General features: G+C 23.4%; 2 protein-coding genes across 14 annotated transcripts in view; one reads left to right on the plus strand and one right to left on the minus strand.

Moving 5' to 3' along the window:
• Positions 1 to 4,745, plus strand: part of LOC122854442 — a 45,199-nt gene extending 40,454 nt beyond the window's left edge. For 2 of the 4 annotated variants that reach the window (XM_044155093.1, XM_044155091.1), the window contains exons 2-12: positions 599 to 671; positions 1,047 to 1,183; positions 1,299 to 1,522; positions 1,631 to 1,913; positions 2,005 to 2,219; positions 2,287 to 2,343; positions 2,456 to 2,582; positions 2,640 to 2,794; positions 3,134 to 3,335; positions 3,530 to 3,729; positions 3,815 to 4,745. In XM_044155093.1, the coding sequence (XP_044011028.1) occupies positions 599 to 671; positions 1,047 to 1,183; positions 1,299 to 1,522; positions 1,631 to 1,913; positions 2,005 to 2,219; positions 2,287 to 2,343; positions 2,456 to 2,582; positions 2,640 to 2,794; positions 3,134 to 3,335; positions 3,530 to 3,729; positions 3,815 to 3,905 (1,764 nt within the window). In that variant the 3' untranslated portion in view covers positions 3,906 to 4,745. Of the gene's footprint in view, positions 1 to 6; positions 115 to 247; positions 534 to 598; positions 672 to 1,046; positions 1,184 to 1,298; positions 1,523 to 1,630; positions 1,914 to 2,004; positions 2,220 to 2,286; positions 2,344 to 2,455; positions 2,583 to 2,639; positions 2,795 to 3,133; positions 3,336 to 3,529; positions 3,730 to 3,814 lie in introns of those variants that run through there. The other 2 variants (XM_044155092.1, XM_044155089.1) reach the window with 2 other exon arrangements.
• An 8,432-nt stretch (positions 4,746 to 13,177) lies between these two features.
• LOC122854440 (glutamate receptor ionotropic, kainate 2) overlaps positions 13,178 to 25,510 on the minus strand; it is a 64,948-nt gene continuing 52,615 nt past the window's right edge. For 3 of the 10 annotated variants that reach the window (XM_044155077.1, XM_044155079.1, XM_044155078.1), the window contains 10 exons: positions 25,172 to 25,429; positions 24,663 to 24,842; positions 23,786 to 23,923; positions 21,298 to 21,495; positions 21,000 to 21,225; positions 20,752 to 20,916; positions 15,838 to 15,938; positions 15,179 to 15,407; positions 13,469 to 13,802; positions 13,178 to 13,294 (listed from right to left, as the gene is read on the minus strand). In XM_044155077.1, coding sequence (XP_044011012.1) covers positions 13,288 to 13,294; positions 13,469 to 13,802; positions 15,179 to 15,407; positions 15,838 to 15,938; positions 20,752 to 20,916; positions 21,000 to 21,225; positions 21,298 to 21,495; positions 23,786 to 23,923; positions 24,663 to 24,842; positions 25,172 to 25,429 — 1,836 coding nt within the window. In that variant the 3' untranslated portion in view covers positions 13,178 to 13,287. Of the gene's footprint in view, positions 13,295 to 13,468; positions 13,803 to 15,176; positions 15,726 to 15,837; positions 15,939 to 20,751; positions 20,917 to 20,999; positions 21,226 to 21,282; positions 21,496 to 23,785; positions 23,924 to 24,662; positions 24,843 to 25,171; positions 25,430 to 25,510 lie in introns of those variants that run through there. The other 7 variants (XM_044155082.1, XM_044155081.1, XM_044155083.1 and 4 more) reach the window with 7 other exon arrangements.

Below are 25,510 nucleotides of genomic sequence, written 5' to 3' on the forward strand. Positions count from 1 at the left end.
GACACCATTTCTTGATAGTAATACTAGAAAAATGAGAACGAGAAAAATAAATTACAAAATTATAAAAATAGAGTTGATTCTATTTTTAATTTATAGGAAATTTAAAAAAAAAATGTAAATCTACTGACTAAATATTACTATCTACTATTACTACTGCTATTACTATTAACACTTTCATTTTTTTTTTCTATTTTTTTTTTTTTTTATTTCTAAATCAAATGAATGAAGCCAAAGTTTAACTAACGTCAAGACAATCATTAAAATTTCTAACCCAAATTAATTTTGTCATAATTCAAAATTTTTTATTTTACAATTTAAATAATTAATTAACAATAGTTTAATAAATTCATTGCAATGTTTTGAAAATAATAAAAAACTAAAATTTCATTTTTTTTTTAATGCAAATGTCTTTGAGTTCATCGATCAGTGATGTTATCAGTGCAATGATTTATCATAATCGATACAAAAATAATACAATTATTTTAGAAGATAGCAATATTACATTAAATTGTTTAAATAATTACAGATCAAAAGTTAATATAAATATATTTTTAAATTTCTGTTATCATGATTTATTAATTTTTAATTTTTGTTTCAGATGTCTGGCATTGATTTAACAAGTAAAAAATTATTGAATATATCAAGACCAGATATTGGAAAAGTTGAGAAAGGTTAGTTATCAAGTATTGTTTTCATAATGTGTTTAATATTAATATGAGTCTAGCTATTACGTATCGTATTAACAATTGTATATTTTGATATTTTATTTTACTGATATTTAATATTGTCCAGACAATTTTTTTCTCAATTAAAATATAATAATATATATGCAAAATATTTATTCCAAGGTTTTTTAAATTCTATATTAATTAATTCGGTTTATGTAAAAAAAAAAATATAAATTTCGTCGTTTTTTTTTTAACGTGACTGTTCAATTTGTAAAATGTAAGTCACGAGTCACGAATTTTTTTAACCTTGTTTATATTTATTATTTCATTTTTGCATATGTGAATAAATGATAATTTTTTTTTCCATGGTTATTACAGAGGGTGAACTCATTGGAATGTTGTCCAAACAACTTTACCTAGCTGGTAATCAGATGCAAAGAATGCAGGTTGTATTAAAGAAAGCGGAAGACCGGTTGAAGACAAAAGACGTAGAAATTGGTCGTCTGAAAAGAAAAGTTTGTAGATTTTTCAACCCTTTATTTATTATTTATAAAATGATATACAATTCATAGCATGAAAAGCTTTAGAAATAGTTTTTTATAATAGTTTTTTTTTGTTTGACAATGATAGGTAAGAGAATGGGAGATAAATTTTAAAAATCAAAATATTATTCATAAAAAAGAATTACAAAAACAACAATTACAAATTGATAATGCTGATTATATTCATAAAAAATATATAAAATTAGAAACAAAAATATTTGAAATGGAAAAATTTCTATCAGATTATGGATTAGTTTGGGTTGGAGAAAAAAAGAGTAAGGGTACTCTTAAAAATTCTGAAGATTTACCAAAGTTTGTTGATAAAAATTTATCATCAATTGATAAAAAAATAATATCATCAATTGATAAATATATTATTTTTCCTCTTTATACAAATATATTTATATTATTATTTTTTAGTGATATAATAAAAAAATATTATTCCAAGATTATATCAAATATTGAAGATTTAAATTTATCAGTTGGAAAAGGAGAAATGCATGTTTGTCATAATCAAGGTGGTGCAGTATTTAAAAGTCCATCTTGTATGACATTGAAATTTTATAAAAATGGTTTAATTGTAAAAAAAGGAAAATTAAGATCATACAATAGTTCCCAAACAAAATCATTTATTCAAGATATTTTAGATGGTTATTTTCCATCTGAATTACAACGTGATTATCCAAATGGTGTACCATTTAAGGTTCATCCATTTTTTTTTTTTTTAAATTTAAATAACACAATCTGTTTTAGATTTATTTTGTTAATTAAATATATATTTTTTCTGATTAAAGGTTGAAGATCACAGAATGGAAAATTATTTGGGTGATGGTGCAAATTATCCTGGACATGGTTATCAATTGGGAAAACAATCACTGAGTCAAATTCGTCAATTAGCATTGTCAAGTCAAGTTAAAATTATACCAAAAGTTAAATCAACACCAGATGCTAAACAATCATGGAATATTAATAATTTAAATTGTTCTTCTCGACCATCATTAACTGCAAGGTAATCATTTGTAATTTTTAATTATTATTATCTTTTTTTTTTAATAAAATAATCATTGATATTTCAGGGATAGACCTGAGACTCATGAGGGTACTTATGATTTACCAAAAACATCATCAGCAAGGTAAACAATCCCACGTAATCATGTTGATTGATTTTTTTATTTTTACGTAGGTTTTTCGCCTACGCATTTAATTTGTTTTTCTGTGAATCACGTTACTATATTTTTTTTTTAGATTAATTGATTTTGGTTTGAGCAATTTGAGATCACAAATATTAGCTTCACATAATAATAATTGTTCAGACAGTCATCTACGATCTCACATGAATGCTGAATTTTCATTGTCCACAAAAACTGATAAGGTATATTGCTATTAATATTAAATTAAGAAAAAATTATAATTTTAATTTAATTTACAGAGAATTCCAATGATACCACAAAGTACAGAATGCATTTTACCAATTAAAGAACAGCACTGTAATGTACCAGAAAAATTGTCAAACATTTCACCTAAAAAAAATAAAACATGTCGAATTAGCTCAATTGAAAGAACAACATTCAGCACACCAGTCAGGTAATCAATCATTATTATCAAAAAAAAATTTCAATTAAATACCAACTAGTCATTGTTCTTTACATTTAAACTCATGGAAAATTACTTAATTATTTGTGTGCGCAGTTTTTTTTTTTTTTTTGAATAAACAGCAACACCAGTAATTAAAGTTTCACAGCGTGACTTTATTTTTATTTTTACACTAATGACTTTCTGTTTTTTTTTCCGGTTTTTTGTTTTTTTTTTCCTTGCAAAAAAAATCTATAATATTTATTAAAACAAGTGTAGATTATTTAATTTAAAAAAAATGTAAAATTATACTTGCAAAAAAGTTAATAAAAAAATATATTTTTCAAATAGCCGACAGAGTGGAACATGTAACAATAGAATACGATCTAGATCAGCAAGTTTAACCGGAAATAGTATTAAGCCAAGATCACCATTAAGATTAAATACAAATGACAATTTAATTGTTACATCAAAAAATATAAAAACATCAAAAAATAAAAATGGAAAATTACGAATATCAAAATCAATGACATTGAATAAAAATAAGTGTGAGGTAATTCATAATTAATACTCATTAAATACATTGTGTGAAAGAAAAATTATTATTTATTTTCAATGCTAACTAGCATGATATATAATTAATAGTCACAATGATAATTTAATTTATCAAACTTGTTTATAAGTATGTTTATAAAAATGCTACAAGATGTATAATTTATCTGTTTTTTTTTTTTCTTCTTTTTTTAGTTACCACTTGTACGTGAGATAAATTCAGCATCTGATAAATTTGGTGAACTCAGATTGAAAGTAAGATCAATGAATGGCAGTACAGTTTATCTGGTACATTTAACACCTGATGATACAGTTGCACGACTTTATCAATTGCTGGATACTGCAGTGAATTTTAGAAAGCGACCAACAGTTGGCTATAAAATACTCATCAGCGGGTAAATATTAAAACAATATTATCGAATTAATTCTTCATCAATAATTAATCATAATGATAATTAAAAATGAATAATTTAATTGCAGATATTCACCAAAGAGACTTGATCATTTTGGATTTACATTGCGGGATTATGGTATTTCACGTGATTGTGTTCTTCATCTGGTAAATGATTGATTACTAATTAAATTTATTCAAGTATCAATCAGTTTTTCAATTGATTAAAAGCTCAACATAAAAAAAAATAAATCATTAAAAAAAACTATGAATTTTTTTAATAAAATTGAAGCGAAAGTCATCAACGTAGTTGTCTAATTATAACAAAGTTTCAATTAACAATCATCATTAGTATATGAAATTTCAATTAATACATAATATTATTATTAAATGACAAATAATGAATATATTTTATTTTTGAATAAAAAAAAATCAAGTTTATAAAATTTAATTGGATTCAAATTTGATGAGCAATAAATTCAACTTTAGTATTTGGGGAGAATCGATAATTGATTATCTGGAAATTTATAGTGAAGAAACTAAAAGATTAAAATTTGTTTCCAGGATTATAAGGAAAATATGAATTTCCCAAGGTACCAGAACGTAAAAAAAAAAAAAAAGCCTTGGTAACAAGTTTGTCTTTTATGGAAAATTAAAAATTTATAATTTTTCGTTGAATTCGGACGAACGTGAAAATCAATAATTGTTATGTTGATAAACGTAATTTAAATACATATGTAAATAATACATATGTATTACAATAATTATCAATTATTTATCGCATTTATAATTGGCGAGTCTCAGCCAGTTCTCATTCCATAAAAATAAATAATAAAAAACAGCAATGATTTGTGATCGTGCATATTAATTTACTTTTCATTTGTTATATCAATCCCGGTAAAAAAACAATTGGTACCTATGATTCCCGATATATACTACTTAGGTATTTTGTATTTTGAATTTTAAATTTTGAATTTTATATGGAAAAAATTGAGAATATTAACAGGACCATGAAAAAAACCAGAAACTTTTTAAGTTTCATCAAATTAAGGGATTTGGACGATTTTTTAAAACGAAGAGAGAGACAACATTTTTTCTCTGTTTTTTGTCTTTTTCGCACTCATAGAAATATTGTGTTTCTAAAAGTCATCCGCAAGAGGTCTCTAGTGATTTTTCAATAATTCCTCATAAAAATCCATTTTTTCATACTTTAATTATTAATTGTAAAAAAACTATGCTCCAAACCTCTTTTATTTTTTTTCTATAAGTTTTCTTTTGTCTCATTTTATAACCCGATAGTTTTTTTTTCATGATGTCATATTGTCGATTGGAGATATTGGTATTTTAATGGATTTTTTTTTGACGAAAATCGCATTCTCCATAAGAGCCAATGTTAAAAGTTGTGCCAAAGTTAAAAAACCCAAGTAACTTTTTAATTTTTTTAGGTTTTTGAGTTTTTTAGGTTTTTCAGGTTTTAGGTTTTTTTAAAAGTGTTTTTAGGTTCTAAGGTTTTAGGTTTTTTAGGTTTTTAGTTTTTCAGTGTTTTTAGGTTCTAAGGTTTAAGGTTTTTGAGGTTTTTAGTTTTTCAGGTTTTTAGGTTTTAGGTTTTTTAGGTTTTTAGGTTTTTTTTTAGTTTTTTTAGTTTTAAGGTTAAGTAACTTTTTAGGTTTTTAGGTTTTATAGTTTTGAGGTTTTTGGGTTTCAAACCTGAAGTCTCTGGTTTTTTTAAACTTAATAATAATAAAAAAAACTCAAAAAAAACTAAAAAAAACCTAGAAAAACCTAAAAAAAAACCTAAAAAACCTAAAACCTAAAAACCCAAGTAACTTAAGAGGTATTTTGTCTTAAGCAACATTTTAAATTTTAAATTTAGAATTTTATTTAGAAAAAATATAGGATACGCAAGGAGGTGTCTTTTGAATGTTAAATTTAAAATTTTATATCGAAAAAATAGAGAATATGAACAGGAACAAGTAGTGGTCTAGTGGTCAAGGCGTTTGAAGAAGATGAAAAAATGAAAACTGAAAAATGAAAAAATGAAAAAATGAAAACTGAAAAATGAAAAAATGAAAACTGAAAAATGAAAAATGAAAAAATGAAAACTAAAAAATGAAAAAATGAAAACTAAAAAATGAAAAATGAAAAAATGAAAACTGAAAAATGAAAAAATGAAAACTAAAAAATGAAAAAATGAAAACTAAAAAATGAAAAATGAAAAAATGAAAAAATGAAAAAATGAAAAAATGAAAAAATGAAAAATGAAAAAATGAAAAAATGAAAAAATGAAAACTAAAAAATGAAAAATGAAAAAATGAAAAAATGAAAAATGAAAAAATGAAAACTAAAAAATGAAAAAATGAAAAAATGAAAACTAAAAAATGAAAAAATGAAAAAATGAAAACTGAAAAGTGAAAAATGAAAAACTAAAAAATGAAAAATGAAAAACTAAAAAATGAAAAAATGAAAACTAAAAAATGAAAAAATGAAAAAATGAAAAAATGAAAAAATGAAAAATGAAAAACTAAAAAATGAAAAAATGAAAAAATGAAAAACTAAAAAATGAAAAAATGAAAAAATGAAAAACTAAAAAATGAAAAAATGAAAAATGAAAAATGAAAAAATGAAAAAATGAAAACTAAAAAATGAAAAAATGAAAAAATGAAAAAAGAAAAAATAAAAAAAGAAAAAAAGAAAAAAAAAAAAAAAAAAAAAGAAAAAAAGAAAAACAAAAAAATGAAAAAATGAAAACTAAAAAATGAAAAAATGAAAAAATGAAAACTGAAAAATGAAAAAATGAAAAATGAAAAAATGAAAAATGAAAAAATGAAAACTGAAAAATGAAAAATGAAAACTAAAAAAATGAAAAACTGAAAAATGAAAAAATGAAAACTAAAAAATGAAAAATGAAAAAATGAAAACTGAAAAATGAAAAATGAAAAAATGAAAAAATGAAAACTAAAAAATGAAAAAATGAAAAAATGAAAAAATGAAAACTAAAAAATGAAAAATGAAAAAATGAAAAAATGAAAAAATGAAAACTAAAAAATGAAAAAATGAAAAAATGAAAAAATGAAAAAATGAAAACTAAAAAATGAAAAAATGAAAACTAAAAAATGAAAAAATGAAAACTGAAAACTGAAAACTGAAAACTGAAAAAATGAAAACTAAAAAATGAAAAAATGAAAACTGAAAAATGAAAAAATGAAAACTGAAAAATGAAAAAATGAAAAAATGAAAAATGAAAAAATGAAAACTAAAAAATGAAAAAATGAAAACTAAAAAATGAAAAAATGAAAACTGAAAAATGAAAAAATGAAAAACTAAAAAATGAAAAAATGAAAAATGAAAAACTAAAAAATGAAAAATGAAAAATGAAAAACTAAAAAATGAAAAAATGAAAAACTAAAAAATGAAAAACTAAAAAATGAAAAAATGAAAACTAAAAAATGAAAAATGAAAAACTAAAAAATGAAAAACTAAAAAATGAAAAATGAAAAATGAAAAACTAAAAAATGAAAAATGAAAAACTAAAAAATGAAAAAATGAAAACTAAAAAATGAAAAAATGAAAAATGAAAAACTAAAAAATGAAAAACTAAAAAATGAAAAATGAAAACTGAAAAATGAAAAATGAAAAAATGAAAAATGAAAAACTAAAAAATGAAAAATGAAAAATGAAAAACTAAAAAATGAAAAAATGAAAACTAAAAAATGAAAAAATGAAAAAATGAAAAATGAAAAAATGAAAACTAAAAAATGAAAAAATGAAAACTAAAAAATGAAAACTGAAAAATGAAAAAATGAAAACTAAAAAATGAAAAATGAAAAAATGAAAAAATGAAAAATGAAAAAATGAAAAAATGAAAAATGAAAAAATGAAAAAATGAAAAATGAAAAAATGAAAACTAAAAAATGAAAAAATGAAAACTAAAAAATGAAAAATGAAAAAATGAAAAAATGAAAAATGAAAAAATGAAAAATGAAAAAATGAAAAATGAAAAAATGAAAACTAAAAAATGAAAAAATGAAAACTAAAAAATGAAAAAATGAAAAAATGAAAACTGAAAAATGAAAAAATGAAAAAATGAAAACTGAAAAATGAAAAAATGAAAAAATGAAAAATGAAAAAATGAAAAAATGAAAACTAAAAAATGAAAAAATGAAAACTAAAAAATGAAAAAATGAAAAAATGAAAACTAAAAAATGAAAAAATGAAAAAATGAAAACTGAAAAATGAAAACTGAAAAATGAAAAAATGAAAACTAAAAAATGAAAAATGAAAAAATGAAAAAATGAAAAATGAAAAAATGAAAACTAAAAAATGAAAAAATGAAAACTAAAAAATGAAAAAATGAAAAGGTTTAAGGTTTTTGAGGTTTTTAGTTTTTCAGGTCTTTAGGTTTTAGGTTTTTTAGGTTTTTAGGTTTTTTTTTAGTTTTAAGGTGCTTTAAGGTTTTGGGTTTCAAACAAGTCTCTGGTTTTTAAACTTAATAATAATAAAAAATGAATTGAAACTTAAAAGACGTCGGAGTTAACTTGATGAAATTTAGAAAGATAAGCCTGTGGTCTTTTGGTCAAGGCGTTTGCCCGGAAAAGCAAAAATGAACGGGTTCGATTTACAGGCAGGGGCTTTGTTATTTTTCTAAGTTTCATCATTAAATCAATACTTACAAAAACTCAAAATTATAAAGTGTACTTAGTGATGAATGACTAATTAATTTAAATTATATTCAATCGATTATTTCGAAATATATTTGTTTATATTGTTTACATAACAATGATTAATATTTGAACAATAAATTTTGTAAATGCATCATTGATTCATCAATAACCGGAAATGGAAATATTAACTAATTGACGAGGATTTATCATTCTAATTAATCACATTGAAATTATTTAAATAAACTAATTACTTGTTAATTTTTTTTTATATACTTTTAAATGACGAAGAAAAAAAAATCATAAAGCAATTAAAATATTTATTCATAATTAAATTAAGGTGGAAATAATAAAATCGTGAATATTTGTCTGATTGTGTAAAATAATTCGAGCGATTATTTAATGATGATCGATCAATATTAAATTCATTTTTTTATTTACTTTTATTGAATATTGAAATTTTAATAGTCTCCAATCGGACATGCTGAGTAAATTGAAATAAATGTAAATAAAAAGTGCTGGAATAAATGATGGAAAAAAAAAAAAAGAAAAATTAGTTATAGAAGAATGGTAAAAAATATACAGATCTGAGTCAAGCTTTAACCAGCTTTGATGAATGGAATTTTTATATCGTTTTTGTTTCTCTTTGTTCTGTTGAAGCTCTTTGGCACCCCTGAGTCTATTCCATTATCGACTTTCAAATGGCCGACGAATCGTAAACTGAAAGCCAGCTTATGCGTCTTTCTCTGTAATCAAAATAATTTTTTTTTTTTTCTTTTCTCTAAATAGAATTATCTATATTTTGCTCTTAATTATATTTTTTTGTTTTTGAATTTGAATAGTAAAAAGACGAAAAATAAATTATTGTTAAAGTTAAATTATTAATTTTAAAAACATTTATACATTTGTATATTAAATAATTTTAATTATCAGTGAATATAATCTAAAAAAAATAATAATCATTTTTTGATTTAATTTATGATAGAGAAGTTGAAACAGTAAAGTCATCAGTAGATGGACAGATATAAATGCAGTTAGAGAAATCAAGTTTAGATTTATAAGAGTGATTAGACAAATTTGATTTTCCAGGGGGATGAGTACAACCAGAATTGCGACAACCTTATATACTTACAAATTTCTATATGATTTTACGTATGTACAAAAATATGATATGAATTATTTCAAAGTTTCCGGCTTACTCTGACCTTTATCAAACTCAGTAATTAATCTTCTGATAAATAACTATTATTGTATCAACTACTTAACTTTGTATATATTTTAAAAACTTATTATTTCGATGTTAATATTCGATGAATACCATCATCATTAAAAAAATAGATGAATAAATTTAAAAAAAAAATAATTTTTTTATACAAAAGTGAGCCGCAGTAAATTGTGATCATTGTGAAATGTGAATTGCCTTTACCTATTGATTGATTCAATGATTTTTTTATATTTTTTGTATACCAAGATAAATTGATTACAAAAAAATCTGTTAAAATAGGGAAACCAACAACTGTTGAGTTTAGTTTCCATTAAAATGTTTTTTTTTTTTTTTTTTTTTCGTGTTAAATAAAATTGGTTTATCATTTATTCGACCACAAAGTTTGATCCTAAACCAATCATTTTTTTTTATATTCATCCAAACACTGGTATTCACAGTGGGGAGACATTCATCATTTAAAATGGAAAATTGTTTAGAATTTATATGATTGTATATTACCATCTGAAATGAGTCTTAATACTAAAATTTTTCATCCAAGTTCAACTACAAAAAAAAATTTTAATTAAAAAAATTAATGTATAAATTTTAAACATCTTTGAGTTAAAAACTTTCTCAATTTAAATTCGACTAAGCAGTATTATTTTTCACACTGATTAGAATAAAATATTGGACTATAGTCTAAAGATAAATGGGTCAATGATCTTGTTTTATAACCAAGGTCGTGGTCACATCATTAGAAATTAGTTTTATTTTTTTTCTTATCCCCTCTATTTAAAAAAATATATTCGGTTCATCAACCAGTTTTATAAAATGCTCATCATAGTTTTACGAACCTTCAACCTATCAACAATATAAATATTAAGATCCCATTTCTTTTCTTTGAAAATAAAAATGATTGGGAGTATTCTTATTTTTTCTATTTTTCTCCTGTCGAGTATAAACGGTAATATTTTTTATCAATAAATTAATAAGTTAATTAGAAAATAAACAATATTTGATACATAATTTTTTTTAATATATAGGAGAAAATAATAATGTTCAACATAATGTTACTGATGGCTGTGTTTTCTGTATAAATAATGTTATTAATTCAATGGATATTTCGATATTGAAAAATAATAATTATGAAGAATTTCAAAATTTATTTGATTGTCAAGAAGACATTCGTTGTATCCGCAAAGTAGTTCGAGCTTACATCAATAATTTTTCAGGAGAGGTGAGATAAAAATAATAGATAAATTTAACAAAATATATGTAGAAAAATTAAATTGTAATATTGTAAAAATTAAATTATATTATTGTACTAATTGAACCTTTATTTTTCAATTTTTTTAAGAGCTGTAATAAAAACGGCGAGCTGGATTGTGTTGACTTTATGAGAATTTATGTTCTTGGCGGAGATCAATGTGATAGTCATCTTCCCGAAATTTACGAAAACAAATTTAACACTTGCTCAAATCTACTCCAATTTTCATTTAATGGATAACCCCTCACACTATCAAAATACTGTAATTAAATATTTTATATTTAAAAATAAATAAATATTTATACTCGTTGATGAGTAATTTAAAAATATTACCACGTTTGTTTTATTATTTTTTCCGGGATCACTCAATGTAATAACCTCAGTATTCATTTAAAAATAATATTCAAATAAATTTTTATACATCTTTTGAAAATAGAATTGAATATAAAATAGATAAAAATGTTAATGCATTAAAAAAAAATAATCTATTTCAACTCATCAACCTCGTTCTTTTGATAAAAAAAAAAAATCTATTTTAATCAGCTTTTAAAATATTCAGGGTTTTATTTTTTAATCATCATTATAAAAATTATAAAAATTTTAACGATTTAAAGTGGACTTTATTCACGTCTTTACTGGATTTATTTAAAACTTTGATTCAATAACAAGGTGTCATATAAAAAGATAAAATAATTATTACATAAAATTTACATTAAAAAAAAAAAAAAAAGGAAACAAAATAAATAAACCATAACTTATGTAACAAATTTAATTTATTATATACATGTGTACGATAATTATTTATACATTAGTTAAAGTGAATTAAACTAATTATTTTTTTTCTTTACAACCAATATTCATTTACATATATATTTTTTCTTTTAAATTAATCTAAAAACTAGATTATTCGAAAAAAAAAAATCATTATCGTAAATATCGTTGATTTTTGCTTTTTTAACACAACCAATTATTTTTTTGTACGTTATTTACTAACGATAATTATTTCACAATATCAAAAAAAAATTATGCAATGTAGGCCATGATATTCAGTTTATATATTTATATTTTTTAAACACTTGTTATTTTTTTTTTTTTTCAATATATTCGATAATTTGTGTACATAATATATATAATATAATTTAATATGTACATGCACTCCTTTTGTCAATGAGAATTTTTAATCAATCAGAATTTCGAAACAGAAATTTTATATTTTTAAAATAGTCAAATTCTTCACTCAGTTGTTTTTTATTCTCTCCTTTTTACCAACTTTTTAATTTGATATTATTTACAATTTTTCTAACTCTTTTTCTATAGAAATTAAATATATCATTGAATACAAAAAATGTCACCTATCTATTATCTAAAAAAAAAAAAAAACAAATGGATTTTCACAAGCCACATTGACTTTACAACACTTATAATTTATACATTTTTTTTTTCTTCTTTTATCATTGAATTATACAAAGTTTTTTTTATGGACAATATATATTTTTTCAAATGTGATATATTCTTTTTAATAATCACATATCTTGTATTATTTATTTCTTATTTCATGTTAACTTTATATTTATTTCGTGAATAAACTTTATACAATATACACTGACCGATTATTTTTTAACACGTCATTGCTCATGCATTGGATAAATTACTATACAATTTTTTTTTTTATCTAGACCGCAAGTTATTCGTATTAAACGAGCCGTATAAAAATTCTGATTTACACGACTAGATAGAATTATTGTTGTTTTTTTTTTTATTTGGCAGTGACAGTGTTATTTGATTTTTGCAATTTTTATTTTTCAAATAAATATTTCAAGTTTTATTTTGAAAAATCTATGGATTATAAATAAAATATATATTTATATATATCGAACTATATTCATATACAATGAGAAGGTACCATTTATCAGTATAATTTTTTTTTTCATTTGAAGAAACTCTAAACGATGAATAATGAAAAATAAAAAATATACAAAGCTACACGTTAATTATATTAAAAAGTTAATGATGTGACATGAAAAATGTATATATTGATTTACGGTTGACTTGTTTCTTTGCAGTAAAAATGTCAATGACTTGTCTAGAATGTTTATTTTATTTTTATAGAGTGTTGTTATTCACTGGTCCCTGCATCATCATGTCTTGTTGACTTTATTATGAGCCCTCTCAGGGCATCACAAAGGCTATGAGCATGTATCTTTCTGATCGACATTGACAACAATTGTATTATGAGTTGGTAAATTATTATTATTCAATGGCACACCAGTTGGTACCTCCTCAAGTATTGGTCAAAGGGTTGTAGTTCGAGATACTGATGCTGATGATGATGATGGTGGTGGTGGTGGAGGTGGAGGAGGTGGTGGTGGTGATATTACATCAGGTTCACCCGCAAGATCGCAATCGAATCTCCATAATATGCTTTCAGGGTGGTCACCTCCTAGATAAAATATAAATAAAAAAAAAAAATTGATTGTATATTTAGCAAGCATAAACTCGTCAAGATAATTTAATTATTTTTTTGATCTATCATTTGGTTTATGATGAAAATAATAAAATTAAAAAATTAATAAAATTAAAAATATATTATTATCATTTAAATTGTAATATTTACCTTGAGCTAGACTGATGCCTGGTGCGGTTTTTTTTTGTTTCAATGATAGATGTTGATGTTTGTGTAAATGACTGTGATTGTGATTGTGTAAGTGGGAGTGACAATGACAATGACGAACGTGTGTTAGACTGGCATGGCATACTGATGGGGGTGGGGGTGGGTGTTGTTGTAAATGTTGCTGTTGCTGTTGTTGGTGTTGTTGATGCTGTTGTAATTGCTGATGATGCTGGTGTTGATGTAGCCTGTGCTAGGTGTTCCCGCCATGGCATGTCCCCACTTGTTCGAAGTTCAATGATTTCTTCAGTTCCGTCATTGGTAGGACACCAGTTTCCTGCTGTTTATATTAATTTAAAATTATTATTACATGATTTTTTTTTTTTAGAATATGTATTTATTAATTTGATCAATACTATTTTTCTGTTATTTTCGAATTGAGAGTTTATTTTTAAATCAAATTTGATAGTTGAATAGATGAATTTTTCGTGTGTATGTATCGATAATTGAATTTTTATTGAAATACCAAAAGAACAAAGGGTTTGGTAAAAATATTATTTAACAATTCACGTATCGAAATAAAAAAAATCTGTGTTTTTCATTTTGATGTTTAATGGTTTTATCATAATTCCGTGTAAAAATGAATTGATTGTTCACTAACACTCGATCTTTTTCGGTTTTTTTGTAAAAAAATATATAATATTTTTTATTTATTTTGTGGGATTTAAATTTATAAAAGAATTTTATTACACAAACGAAATGAAACGTTTTTATATTTTGCCATCACTGGGGAAATTAAATGTGAGTTTTAAAAACACTGGATTTTTATAGATTTTCTATATAGAAAAGATAGTGTATGGAAATAAATTTATTTAAAAAAATTTTATTCAATTTCATTTTCAGTGCAATAGTGTTTTATTTTTGGTGTATTAATATTTTTTTTTGAAGAAGTTTTGTTGAATAAATTCGAGTGCACGCGGCTGTTCGTTGAAAATACAAATGAAAAATAAAAAACGAAGAAATAATAAATAAAATATTAAAAAAAAAAAAAAGATTTAGAATTTTTTTTTTCGATATTTTATAGTTTTCGTTTTATTTTTAAATATTATCGGGACTCGTGAAATAATATCGAAAAACAAAAAAAGAATAATATAAAACATAAAGTTTATGATTTAAAATTTAATTCCAAGCATACTTATTTTTTTATTTTAAAACTATACACATAGATTTATAAATAAACAAATAAAAAATAAAAAAAAATTAAAATGACATGAAAGAATAATGTTAAATAAAGAAAAAAAAAAATCATCAAAGCACAAGAAAAAAAGCAGAAGCCGTAAAAATAATTAAATCAATATCTGACCATATATTATATAGGATGCGCAAGAAAACGACAATGACGAGTAAAAAAAAAAGCAAAATTCGAAATAACACATGAAGCAAAGTTAGTAAATTAATTACACATTTTTTTTTTTTATATTTTGTCTTGTCTAATTAATAAAATCACGTCTCAGCAGATAAAAATTTGATGAAGAAAAATATGATTAATCATCACCAAATTTTTTATCTGATATATCTCAGTTAAACTTTACCAAAAATAATAATAATAATAAAGCTATTATTATTATTATTGAAATTTAATTAATGTTTTTTTTTTTCGTTTTGATAAAAATTTAAAAAAGATACTGGACGTTTTCATGCATTACGAACTTACACCGTTTAATTGATTCATCTCAATGCTTGGTAAATATGTTGTTTCATCATGACTGTAGCGTGTACGTAATCTTCCAACTGATGCTGTTGATGGTGGACTACATTGTCGACATGTTACCAATGATGATGTGACACAAACATTTTGATTGTTACGATTTTTAATTGCTGGTCGTTGACGTGAACCACAACGTAATGCAAAACGTAATTCTGATGCCATTTCCGCACATAAAGACTTAAATATCAACACAATCATGCAGCAGATATTTAATATTAATTAAATTTTGATTTAATTTTTGATAAATCAGTTTTGCAAATTATAGTTAACAAAGAAAACATAGATGCACCATATTGAGAAATCATCAGTTTGATGTAACACACGTGGTTATAAAAAGTTGGATAAATGTTGTTTGTTTCAGGTAGAATTGTTGTTTTGAAGTTGCGGACGTGCATCAAGTTTCCAAGATGAACGTAGGTTTGTACAACATGACAAATACACCAGACAAACAATTATACAAATAAACATTTATTAAACATGCAAATTATATTATTGCTAAAAAAAAATTGCAATAGAAATAAATGAATAAAATTATAGAAAAAAAAAAACAATTAAAATATTATTCATTTGCAATTTTGTTGATAGATATATTTAAAAGACGACTTACCCGATCAGATTGTACATTTTTTTTAGAATTCCAGCAAAATTCAAGTATTGCTACGAGAATTGCAAATGCAAGTCCACACAGAAGCACCACGAATACACCACCTGTAAAAATAAAAAAATAAAAAAGATAAGTGATAAAAGGTAATTTTTAAAAAATACATGTTCAAGAAAAAATATCAGAAGAAGAAGAAGACAAAGAATAAGATGAGGATGAAGAAAAAAAAAAGTAAAGTAAGAAAAATTTTAGTAACGGATTCGTTCTATTGAAAATTGAAAATTTTCAAAACTCCGGCGAAAGCCCGTGTGGTTCCTCTTGATTATTCCAAATTCATTTTAGTTTTTTTTTTTTCATTAATAATTTTAAATTATATGATTAAATATTTTTTGTTTTTTTCGCGCTGTTTTTCACCTGTCAAATTATGTACATAAATCAAAATACAGATGAAAAAAATTTGAGGTTATACCACTTGTAATTAATAATTTTATTAGATTCGTTCAAAAAAGAAATCAATACAAATATAAAAAGAAAATAAATCGTTCAATTTACTTTTTAAACTGAATAAATCTTTTAGAACCATTTGTTTATTACTTTTATTTATGAAAATTTGTCCATGGTAGTTTTTTTCTTTTAATAACATGTGTAATATAAATAACTTATTTTATCGATCAAGCAATTGTAACCACAGCAAGAAAAGTTTTACGCATGCGCTTTAAACTCTTTTGAAGAAAAAATGTTCAAAATAAAAATCGGTAATTGTTTATATTTCGGATAACTTTTGAACAAATTAACATAAAAAGTTTTATTAGCTCAAAAATTTGATATTATTAAATTCTGAGAGCCATTGTCCTGATAAATCGCTAAAATCACTTTCGTTACTATTTTTCGACTGTAACATATAAAGGCTGATAGTGATTGTTATAAACAATTGCTGATATCTAATTAACGAATGATCAGAACAATTTTATCAGAGATGGCTCTCATATCAAAAGAATTAATTTGAGCTATAAACAAAGCACAAAAGTTAAAATTTTAAAGTTATGCAAAACATAAAAAACAGCAATTTTGTTTTTTTGTTTATTAAATCTTCAACGACATTAAAACAATTTCAACTCGATTATTATAAATTCCGTCATTCTTAATATCCTGGCAAAAATCGCATCCATGATTTGTTCTTAGTTTTCTTATTATTTGATTTGAAAATTACACGATCGTTTTGTTAATAATAAATTAACTAACAATTAAAATTACTTTTAGTAAGTCCCTGGTTTTAGTATTTTCATAGACAAATAATTTGGTCCTAATACGATCCTTCTACCTTTATTACTTTACAAGATATGATCATTTTAAAAAAAACGTGTATGAATTTAATACTATAGGCTTCGCCTACGTAAAAAGTAGAACGCTGGTGGTCGGCTCATTAGTTTTATGCTTGAAGTGTCTCTTCTATAATGTCTTTCGGATTTCCGGACCATCGCACCTTGGCCGGCAACTTAAAAAGACCTTGTCTCAAATTGGTCGAGTTTTTTTAAAAAACTTTTCATACAAAAAACGAAAAAAAATTATTCAAGTCTTACCTGAGATATGAACAAGTTAGAAAAAGTACCATACTCAATGTTTTTTAAAGACAAAAACAACATTTTTTTTTTCACAAAATTATTGAAGAAAATTAGAAATTTCACGTGACTAAAAAATCGTGCAAGGAATTTTTAATGAACTTGAAAAGTTAAAAGAATTATCGAGACGATAATTTGTGTCTTTTTGTAGTCTCAATTTGTTTTTTTCGATTATAAATAAATTTATTAGATTTTTTTTTTTTTAAAAAAAGAATTAAATTTGATTGATGAGTTAACATAAGCAAATAAAAAAATGATTATTTCCATTTTATAAAAAGAAAGGAAATAGTCATATTGAAAAAAAAATAAAACGTTCAAAAAATAGTGTTAGTCATGAAAGCAAATGGGATCGTGTGGAGGTCCGAGGTGAATTGAGCGTGTATCCATATTCAAAGTGCATCGTATTCCCACAGAAAATATTTGCAAGAAGCCAGTTAAATATATATTCCATTCAAATACTCGAAGCAATATTCAAATCTTCACAATATTACAACACTTAAATCAGAATTTTTTTTCTTAAATATATTTACTTATTTATTTTTTTGTATGATGATTTTTTTTCACGTTGATGTCGTCTTGAAGTTTCAACAATACAACAGTCATTATATATTCATGGACAAACCCCAGACTTTATCTAAAACTTGGTCATTTTCTTTTCCACATTTTCTTGTGGTCTCATATTTTTTTTTTTTTTACTAATTTTACATTTCTATACCTTTTTTTTTGCGTTACATATTTTTTGTGAAATTTGTTTTAAAAAATATAAAGATTCAAGGCAAAATATAAAGTAGAACAAAAATTACTCTATTTACTATTTTAGAAAACTCATCATGAATAAAAAAAAGAAGAAAAAAAAGCTAACAACTTCATTTACCAAGTATGCTGAAATTTTTAAAATTGGATTTAGCCAAGACATTGTATAAAATTTTTTTTACTTGATTCTTGATATAAACATATTCATTGTTTTTTTTTTAAAACCCTGAACAATTTGATTTGTATTCTGCGTAAAATTCTAAAAACGTTTTCGGTTTGTTTTCTCTATTCTCAAGAGAATCATGAAATAAAAATCTTTTTTCATCTTTATTTTTTAAATCTATTGGGAATAAACCTTGTTTATTTTATTTATTTTTTTGTCTGACTATCTTCAAGTAGTGGATTTATTTGGAAACTATTTCTATCATCTATATAAAAAAAAATCTATTCTTTTTTCTTGTCATGTTATTCTTTGAGTTTACAATGCGTGTGACATTATTGCTGTTTATTTTTTTCACTAGATAAATTTGATAATTTCAATTAAATTAATCAGCTTGTCGTTTGAAAGATTTTAGTAATTTTACAAGGATTTAGTATGAATTTATGAATGGATGATGTTGCTTCTGGGTTGGTGGACCAGAGGTAACACTTATCGTCAATGAATAAAGGAGACGAAGCGACTAAAGGACCAGAGTAATGTGGATTTACATAATTTACAAAGATGGGTAAAAGGTACGTGATTTAGGGTGACATCCGGAACACTTGAAAACTGAAACTCTGACTTTGAGACACGTTGGACAAACTTTTACGCTCATCCTCATTGTATATGTACTTCGAAGAAGATTATTCTTCTTTTTTTATTTTTTATATATTCTTATTTTTCCTTTGGATGTTTAACAAACTGATAAAGCTTTGCTTTTTATTTAATTTAATATTTTTTATGACATTTAATTTCATTTGAATTTCATTTATGCAAATGAATTAACCCTGTTGATTTAAAATTTATTTATTCTTTGTTATTCATTATAAAATTTTAATGAAAGTTTTTTTTTCATACTTTTACAAAGGTTGTTTTATAAAATAAAATATAAATTAATGACTTAATTTAATATTAATATTTTTTTCAACCACATTAACACCAAACAGCTTCATAATTACGAGAAACTTTATCAATTAATGAGTCGTAAATTTTATTTGAGAAATAGCACTTAATATAGTGTGTTACGTTAAAATCTTTAGCAACTGACTTTTTCATGAGATTTGAAAATTTAACTCACACTTTATAAATAATTTTACAGTTTCAGAAACAAAGACAGAAATGTCCTTCCTCCAAACAGTGATTAATGATACAAACTTGCTCAAATTTCTGGCCAACTTTGCACAATTTACAACAAGCCATAAATACTTCAAACTTCAAAAATAATAAAAAAAAATTAATAAAAATGAAATAAATGTATAGGTAAAGAACAAAAAAAAAAAAATGTTAAAAAAGTTCGAATACTTTTAATTGATTTGGTTTTTGAAATATCAATTATGAATAAAAAGTTTTATTCTTTTTCATTAGAATTTAAAAACTCAATTGCAGATGAAAAAAAAATTAAAAAAAAATGTTTAATTGATAACTTTAGAATGAAAAACGAGAAAAAAAAAAAAGTGTATATGTATCTCGAGGCAATTGCAAAAGTTTTCAATAGATATTGGCAGTTTTCAAGTATTTCCGTCGCTGGACCAAATGATCATCCAAGAAAAGTAAGAGATAAAAACTACTCAAATAAAATAAAAAAAATAAATAAAATAGTAGAGTGTAGTGAGAACATTTATTTATCTTATACGAGACAGATGGACACGCTCCTATTACTTGTTAGTAAATTAGCTATTATTTTTAATAATTCTATCATCAATTTAGTCGTTTATTTTTTGAATAAATATAGTTTTCAATTGCCACTTTAAAATCACTCGAAACAATACACCAAGCAAAAATTATAACGATCCGAATAAAAAATTAAATTTAAAAAGTTAGTAAGGTTAATATGTGTCATCGTAAAAACTCGTTTTAAAAACAATAAAATAAAAAAAAAGTTTTAAATAAAAATGGTAAAAACTTGTTGCAAGTTATACAAAATTTACGAATGGCTTTTTGGAAAAACTTGAATGTTTTTTTTTTTTTACAAAAGGTTTGTTGTATATGAAACAACAAAAAAATAAAAATAAATTTATTTTTATATATGAAAAAGCAAATGCTGAGTTTGCTCTCTTGTGTACACAGTATACTGTGTTTTTTTATTTTTTCTGTGTCTTTATGTAATTTTTTTATCATCATTTTTACTTTGAGACTTTAGAATAGATTTTACTTTTGAGTTTTTTTAACATTTATATTTTTCTTTACAAAACGAAAGCCATTTATCTGACAAGTGTTTTGTGCAGATATCAAAAAATAAAAATAAATAAATAAAAAATATAAATGTAATTAATGATAAAGTTATTTTGATGGAAAAAAAAAAAAACGATTGCATGCATTTATGTATAAAATTGTTTGTAGTAAACTTACCAATATTTTCAACTCCAAGTGCATTTGCTTTGCTCTCTTTACTTTTTTCATCTCTATTACAAACATCCCCAGTATTTTTCCACCATTTATCATAAAGAATTTGTATAACACCCTTCTCTTGAAGTTCAAGAATTGCCAGAGATATTTTATCTCTCCAAGGTGAGCCTGTAAGTAAAAATAATATATATTTATTTAATTTATTTATTATCAACAATATATATAAAAAAATCGATGTAAATAATTTAAACCTTTTGGTGTTGCAATTCCATATCCTTTACTATCAAGTAATCCACCAATTTGCGTTAAATTACAATCTCTTTGTACAGCATAATCAAGCATTGTAGATTCCATCAAAAATGCATAATCACCTTCCAGTACTCTTTTAACTCCTTCTTCATATGTCGATACAAATACTGATGATCTTTTTGCATCCATAAAACGCCACATTTTTTGATAAATACCAATTTTTGAATCCTATTTTAAATCAAATTTCAAAATCAATATGATTTACCAAAAATAAAATTGAAATTATTACAAATAAATTACCCTAAAAAATGTCATGGTACTTCCACCTTCAAGTGTACCATATGATATTTCAGTTTGTTCAGCTAAATCAGCAGCACTTTCAATTGGTGTTATCATTCTTTCAACAGTTAAAAATGCAGCAAGATTTGCAGTATATGATGATATTATAATCAATGTGAAGAACCACCATATTCCACCAACAATTCTCGTACTGGTTGCCTGTTAAATAATATCAACATTTTTTTTTTCTTCTAAAATTTAATGGTAATTTTATAGTTAATTAATTATTATTAGTAAATTATCTATTGTGATATTTTTAAATAATATTTTTAGATCATCAAAATACACTCAATGATTTCTAGTTATATTGTAATATATTGTTTTGTCTAAACTAGACAATACTTGCATATCGATTTTATATATTACACAAGATTTAATAATTTATAGGTATTTGAAAATTTCATTTGAATGTAAAATATATAAATGAGAGTCTATTGAGTGTGGATTGTGGTTAATGAATATTATTTTTTATTTTTTTATCACAACAGAAAGCATTTATGAAAGGACTTTAATGTTGGTATTTGTGGAATGGTATAAAGGAATATGGAAGCATAAGTGGTTTTATTATTTTTTGTTTTTTTTTTTACAGACAACAGATAGTAGTTAAAAAAAAAAAATGTACAATGAAAACACATTGGAAGCCCAGAGAAACGTAGCAATACATGGTGGTTTAAAATTATGAAAATAAAATTTAAAAAAAAAAAGCCATTCATAAATTTTACGATGAGAAATATTTTATATTTCATTTGACTTTTATTTGATTTTTTTAAAAATTATATTGAATAAATATATATTTGTTTAAATTTAAATATATTTTTTAAAACAATATATTTTTTTTTACGAAAAACTAATTGGTTATTGTAACGAAATAATTCTTTTTTTTTTTTTGTTTTTATGTCTATAGAATAAATGGAAAAAATATATATTTACATATATATTATTATTTTTTGTAAAGATTTTTTTTGTCTTTGTTTATGGTTATATCAAATAAAATTTTTTTTACATGAAATTTTTGATGGATTGTCGGTGTAAATTAGTAGCCACAGGCAATGACATCCCCGCATGTACACAGAGCCGGTTCAGCACCATATGTTGTAGAATATTTGTTTAAAAAAAGAATATCAACATTTGAATTTTTTAGAAACACAGAAATATAAATTAATTTATTTTTGGCAATTTTAATTATTTTTTTTCTTGTTAGCTAACGGTGTATTCATGCAAAATTAATATTTACAAGCTTTTAATTTAAATTTTGTTATTTATCCTGTTTTTTTTTTTTTTTTAGAGTGCATGATAATTTTTTGAGTGGGGTTTTTTCTACTGTATCGTGAAAAATTATACTGTTTTTTTTAAATTTGCAATTGATTTAATCATAGTTGAAATATAGAAAATTCTATACTCGTATTTTTAATTTTTGCTTTACTAATGGAAAAAAATATTTTCTAAAACAAAATTTCATGCAAAAAAAAAAATAAAGTTACGAGTAAAAATATTTATAAAAAAAAATATATATATATGTATATATAATCATTTTCTAGACTCAACAAATGAGAGAAAAATATTCATTGGGGACATTCATTCATTTTTTTTTTTTTTTTCTTTTCATTACTTTTTCCATAAATGAACAAAAAATAAAATAAAATTCATCTTCCAGTCGTCGACCCGATGCACTTCGTGGTTTTAAAAAGTCAAAAAACTTTTCGATATTGAACAAGAGTATAAAAATAAAAAAAATAAAAAAACTTTTTGGTAAAAAAAATATTCAAACCGAAATTATAAAATGCAAATTTAGAAATAAAATTCTTAAAAATTTAATAAAAGTTTTTTTTGATAATTTAAAGTTGATTATAAATAATTTTAATCCTTTATGTAGATAAATTAATTTTAAATCATAAAAAATATGTAAATTTTCTAGTAATTAATTAAAAAATAATATAAAAATTATTGTTAATAAATATCCATGGTTTACGTCATTCACACACAATTAAAGCACAAAATTCATCAAGCTCATTTCATTGGCTAAATTAAATTTCACATGGTAAACTTTAACAGTGACTTTAATAAAATTTAAAACATCATTAAAACAATATATTATGTTTATAATTTTCATAATAATTATCATCATTAAACAATTATATTCGACAATATCAATTCGAAGAATTTAAATAAAAAAAATTTCAGTGTTTAGCTTAGCATGCACATGCAGGTTTTTAAATAAAAATTAATTTAAATTTAATTTAAACTAAAAAATCAAAAGTTAGCAAATTGCTTTTTTATATTTGTTATTTTATAATGTAATTAAAGTGAAAAATAAATTTTATAAAATCTATTGATTGTTAAAATTTTTCATTTTTCATTTTTATATATTCAATAGTTTAATTATTTAATAGAATATAATATTTTATTGTATTTATATTTTTTATTTGATCGGCTCTGTGACATGATTTACCTTGGGATTGAGATCACTGCCTTGTTGCATAAGTGTACCAACTGCAAACCAAAAGCTGTTGGCCAAACTGAAGTCATTGATTGTTCTTGGTAGAGGGATGTCATCACTCTCTGGCTCCAATGCACTCACATGACCACCCTGAGATATAATATAAACCCCCGCCAAGTGATGTCAAATTAATCATTATTAACAATATTATTATCTTTAATATTCATCAAATAACATAACAATAACAAAAACGAGCAATTACACTTGATATTATCAATTATTAAACAATTAATAAATATAGTTTTTTTGTTCTACAACTTAATAAAGCTGTTTTCTTATTTCTTTACATACATACTTATAAGTTATAATGCTAAATTATATGTATGCATGTACGTGTTTTGGCCAAAATGTACATCATGTCATGGAACACGTCTCTACACCTATTCATTATACTTTTATGGAAATTTATGGAAATGAAATGCAACGTTGCGGAAGCTTTCAGTAGCAGCTCTTGGACATGAGGTAAATTGTTTACCCTGCCTAGTGTATATATATATATAATGTACATGTTCGTGTGTCAACTGACTAAAAAAAGATAAAACAAACAAATACATAATAGCAATAACAAAAAAATATTAATAACATTATTCACACGAGTGAATATGATGGAAAAAAAATATATTTTTAAATTTTAATCATTGACAATTGACCAAAAACTGTCTGTTGCATAAAGAAAAAATAAAAACATTATGTGACATTGATATAATTGCTCGTTGATGTATTGAGTTAATTGAATTGTTAAAAAAAAAAAAAATAATCATATTGTTAATATTAATGATTGTTATACATATATTCATTTTTTTTTTTTTCAAACTTGGCGAGAGCCTACCTGTAGAGCACACTTGCAGCTTGGACAAGGTGCTGGTTCAACCCATTCATATGGTGATAGTCTAGCAACTATCCAAATAGTCAATGATACCATTGCATATGCACCCAGCATTGACAGCCATATTTCCACGGCAAAGGGATTCATGAATGAGAAGAGTCGGGAGGGTGCGCGTCTTGATACCTGAAGCATTTATATTATGCATTCTACATAAATAATTGTTATATAAAAAAATTTAAAACTTTATCTGCTTTCTTGAATGTTAAATGTTTAAATTATTTATCAGTTAATACTTGATTATCTGTAATTTTCAAAGTTTCCAGATCTTTTATGTTCTCTTATTTAAAACCACCATCTAGCACGACGACGACCACCATGAATCACCACAAGTAGTAGAAAATTGAAAGGAAATTTGAATGAATAAAGTTTTGGAAGAGGAATACAAATTAGGATTGATTGATATATAAAATTTTGATTGAGGTTGATGATTTGGTATTGACATGCAAGTTTACCTTGGGATTTAAACCACTTCCTTGTCTTAAAAATGTACCAGTGATGAACCAGAAGCTGTTACTGACACTAAATTGATTTTCAACAACATCACTTTCGGCTAAACATGGATGAGGATTATTCCATTCATATGGACTAAAACGAGCCATTACGAATAATGTAAAACTCACAAGTATATAAGCTGCCAAAACATATAGCCATATTTCCACTGCTAATGGATTCATAAATGAAAATAATCTTGTTGGTTGACTTGATGGTACCTATATTAATTGATGCTATAATTTTAATTAAAATGATCTCATAGTCATCATTTTTTATTTCTTTTTTTAAACATTTATCAG

This window comes from Aphidius gifuensis, linkage group LG4 (assembly GCF_014905175.1).
Source record: "Aphidius gifuensis isolate YNYX2018 linkage group LG4, ASM1490517v1, whole genome shotgun sequence".
In the NCBI taxonomy this organism is placed as follows: Eukaryota; Metazoa; Arthropoda; class Insecta; order Hymenoptera; family Braconidae; genus Aphidius; species Aphidius gifuensis.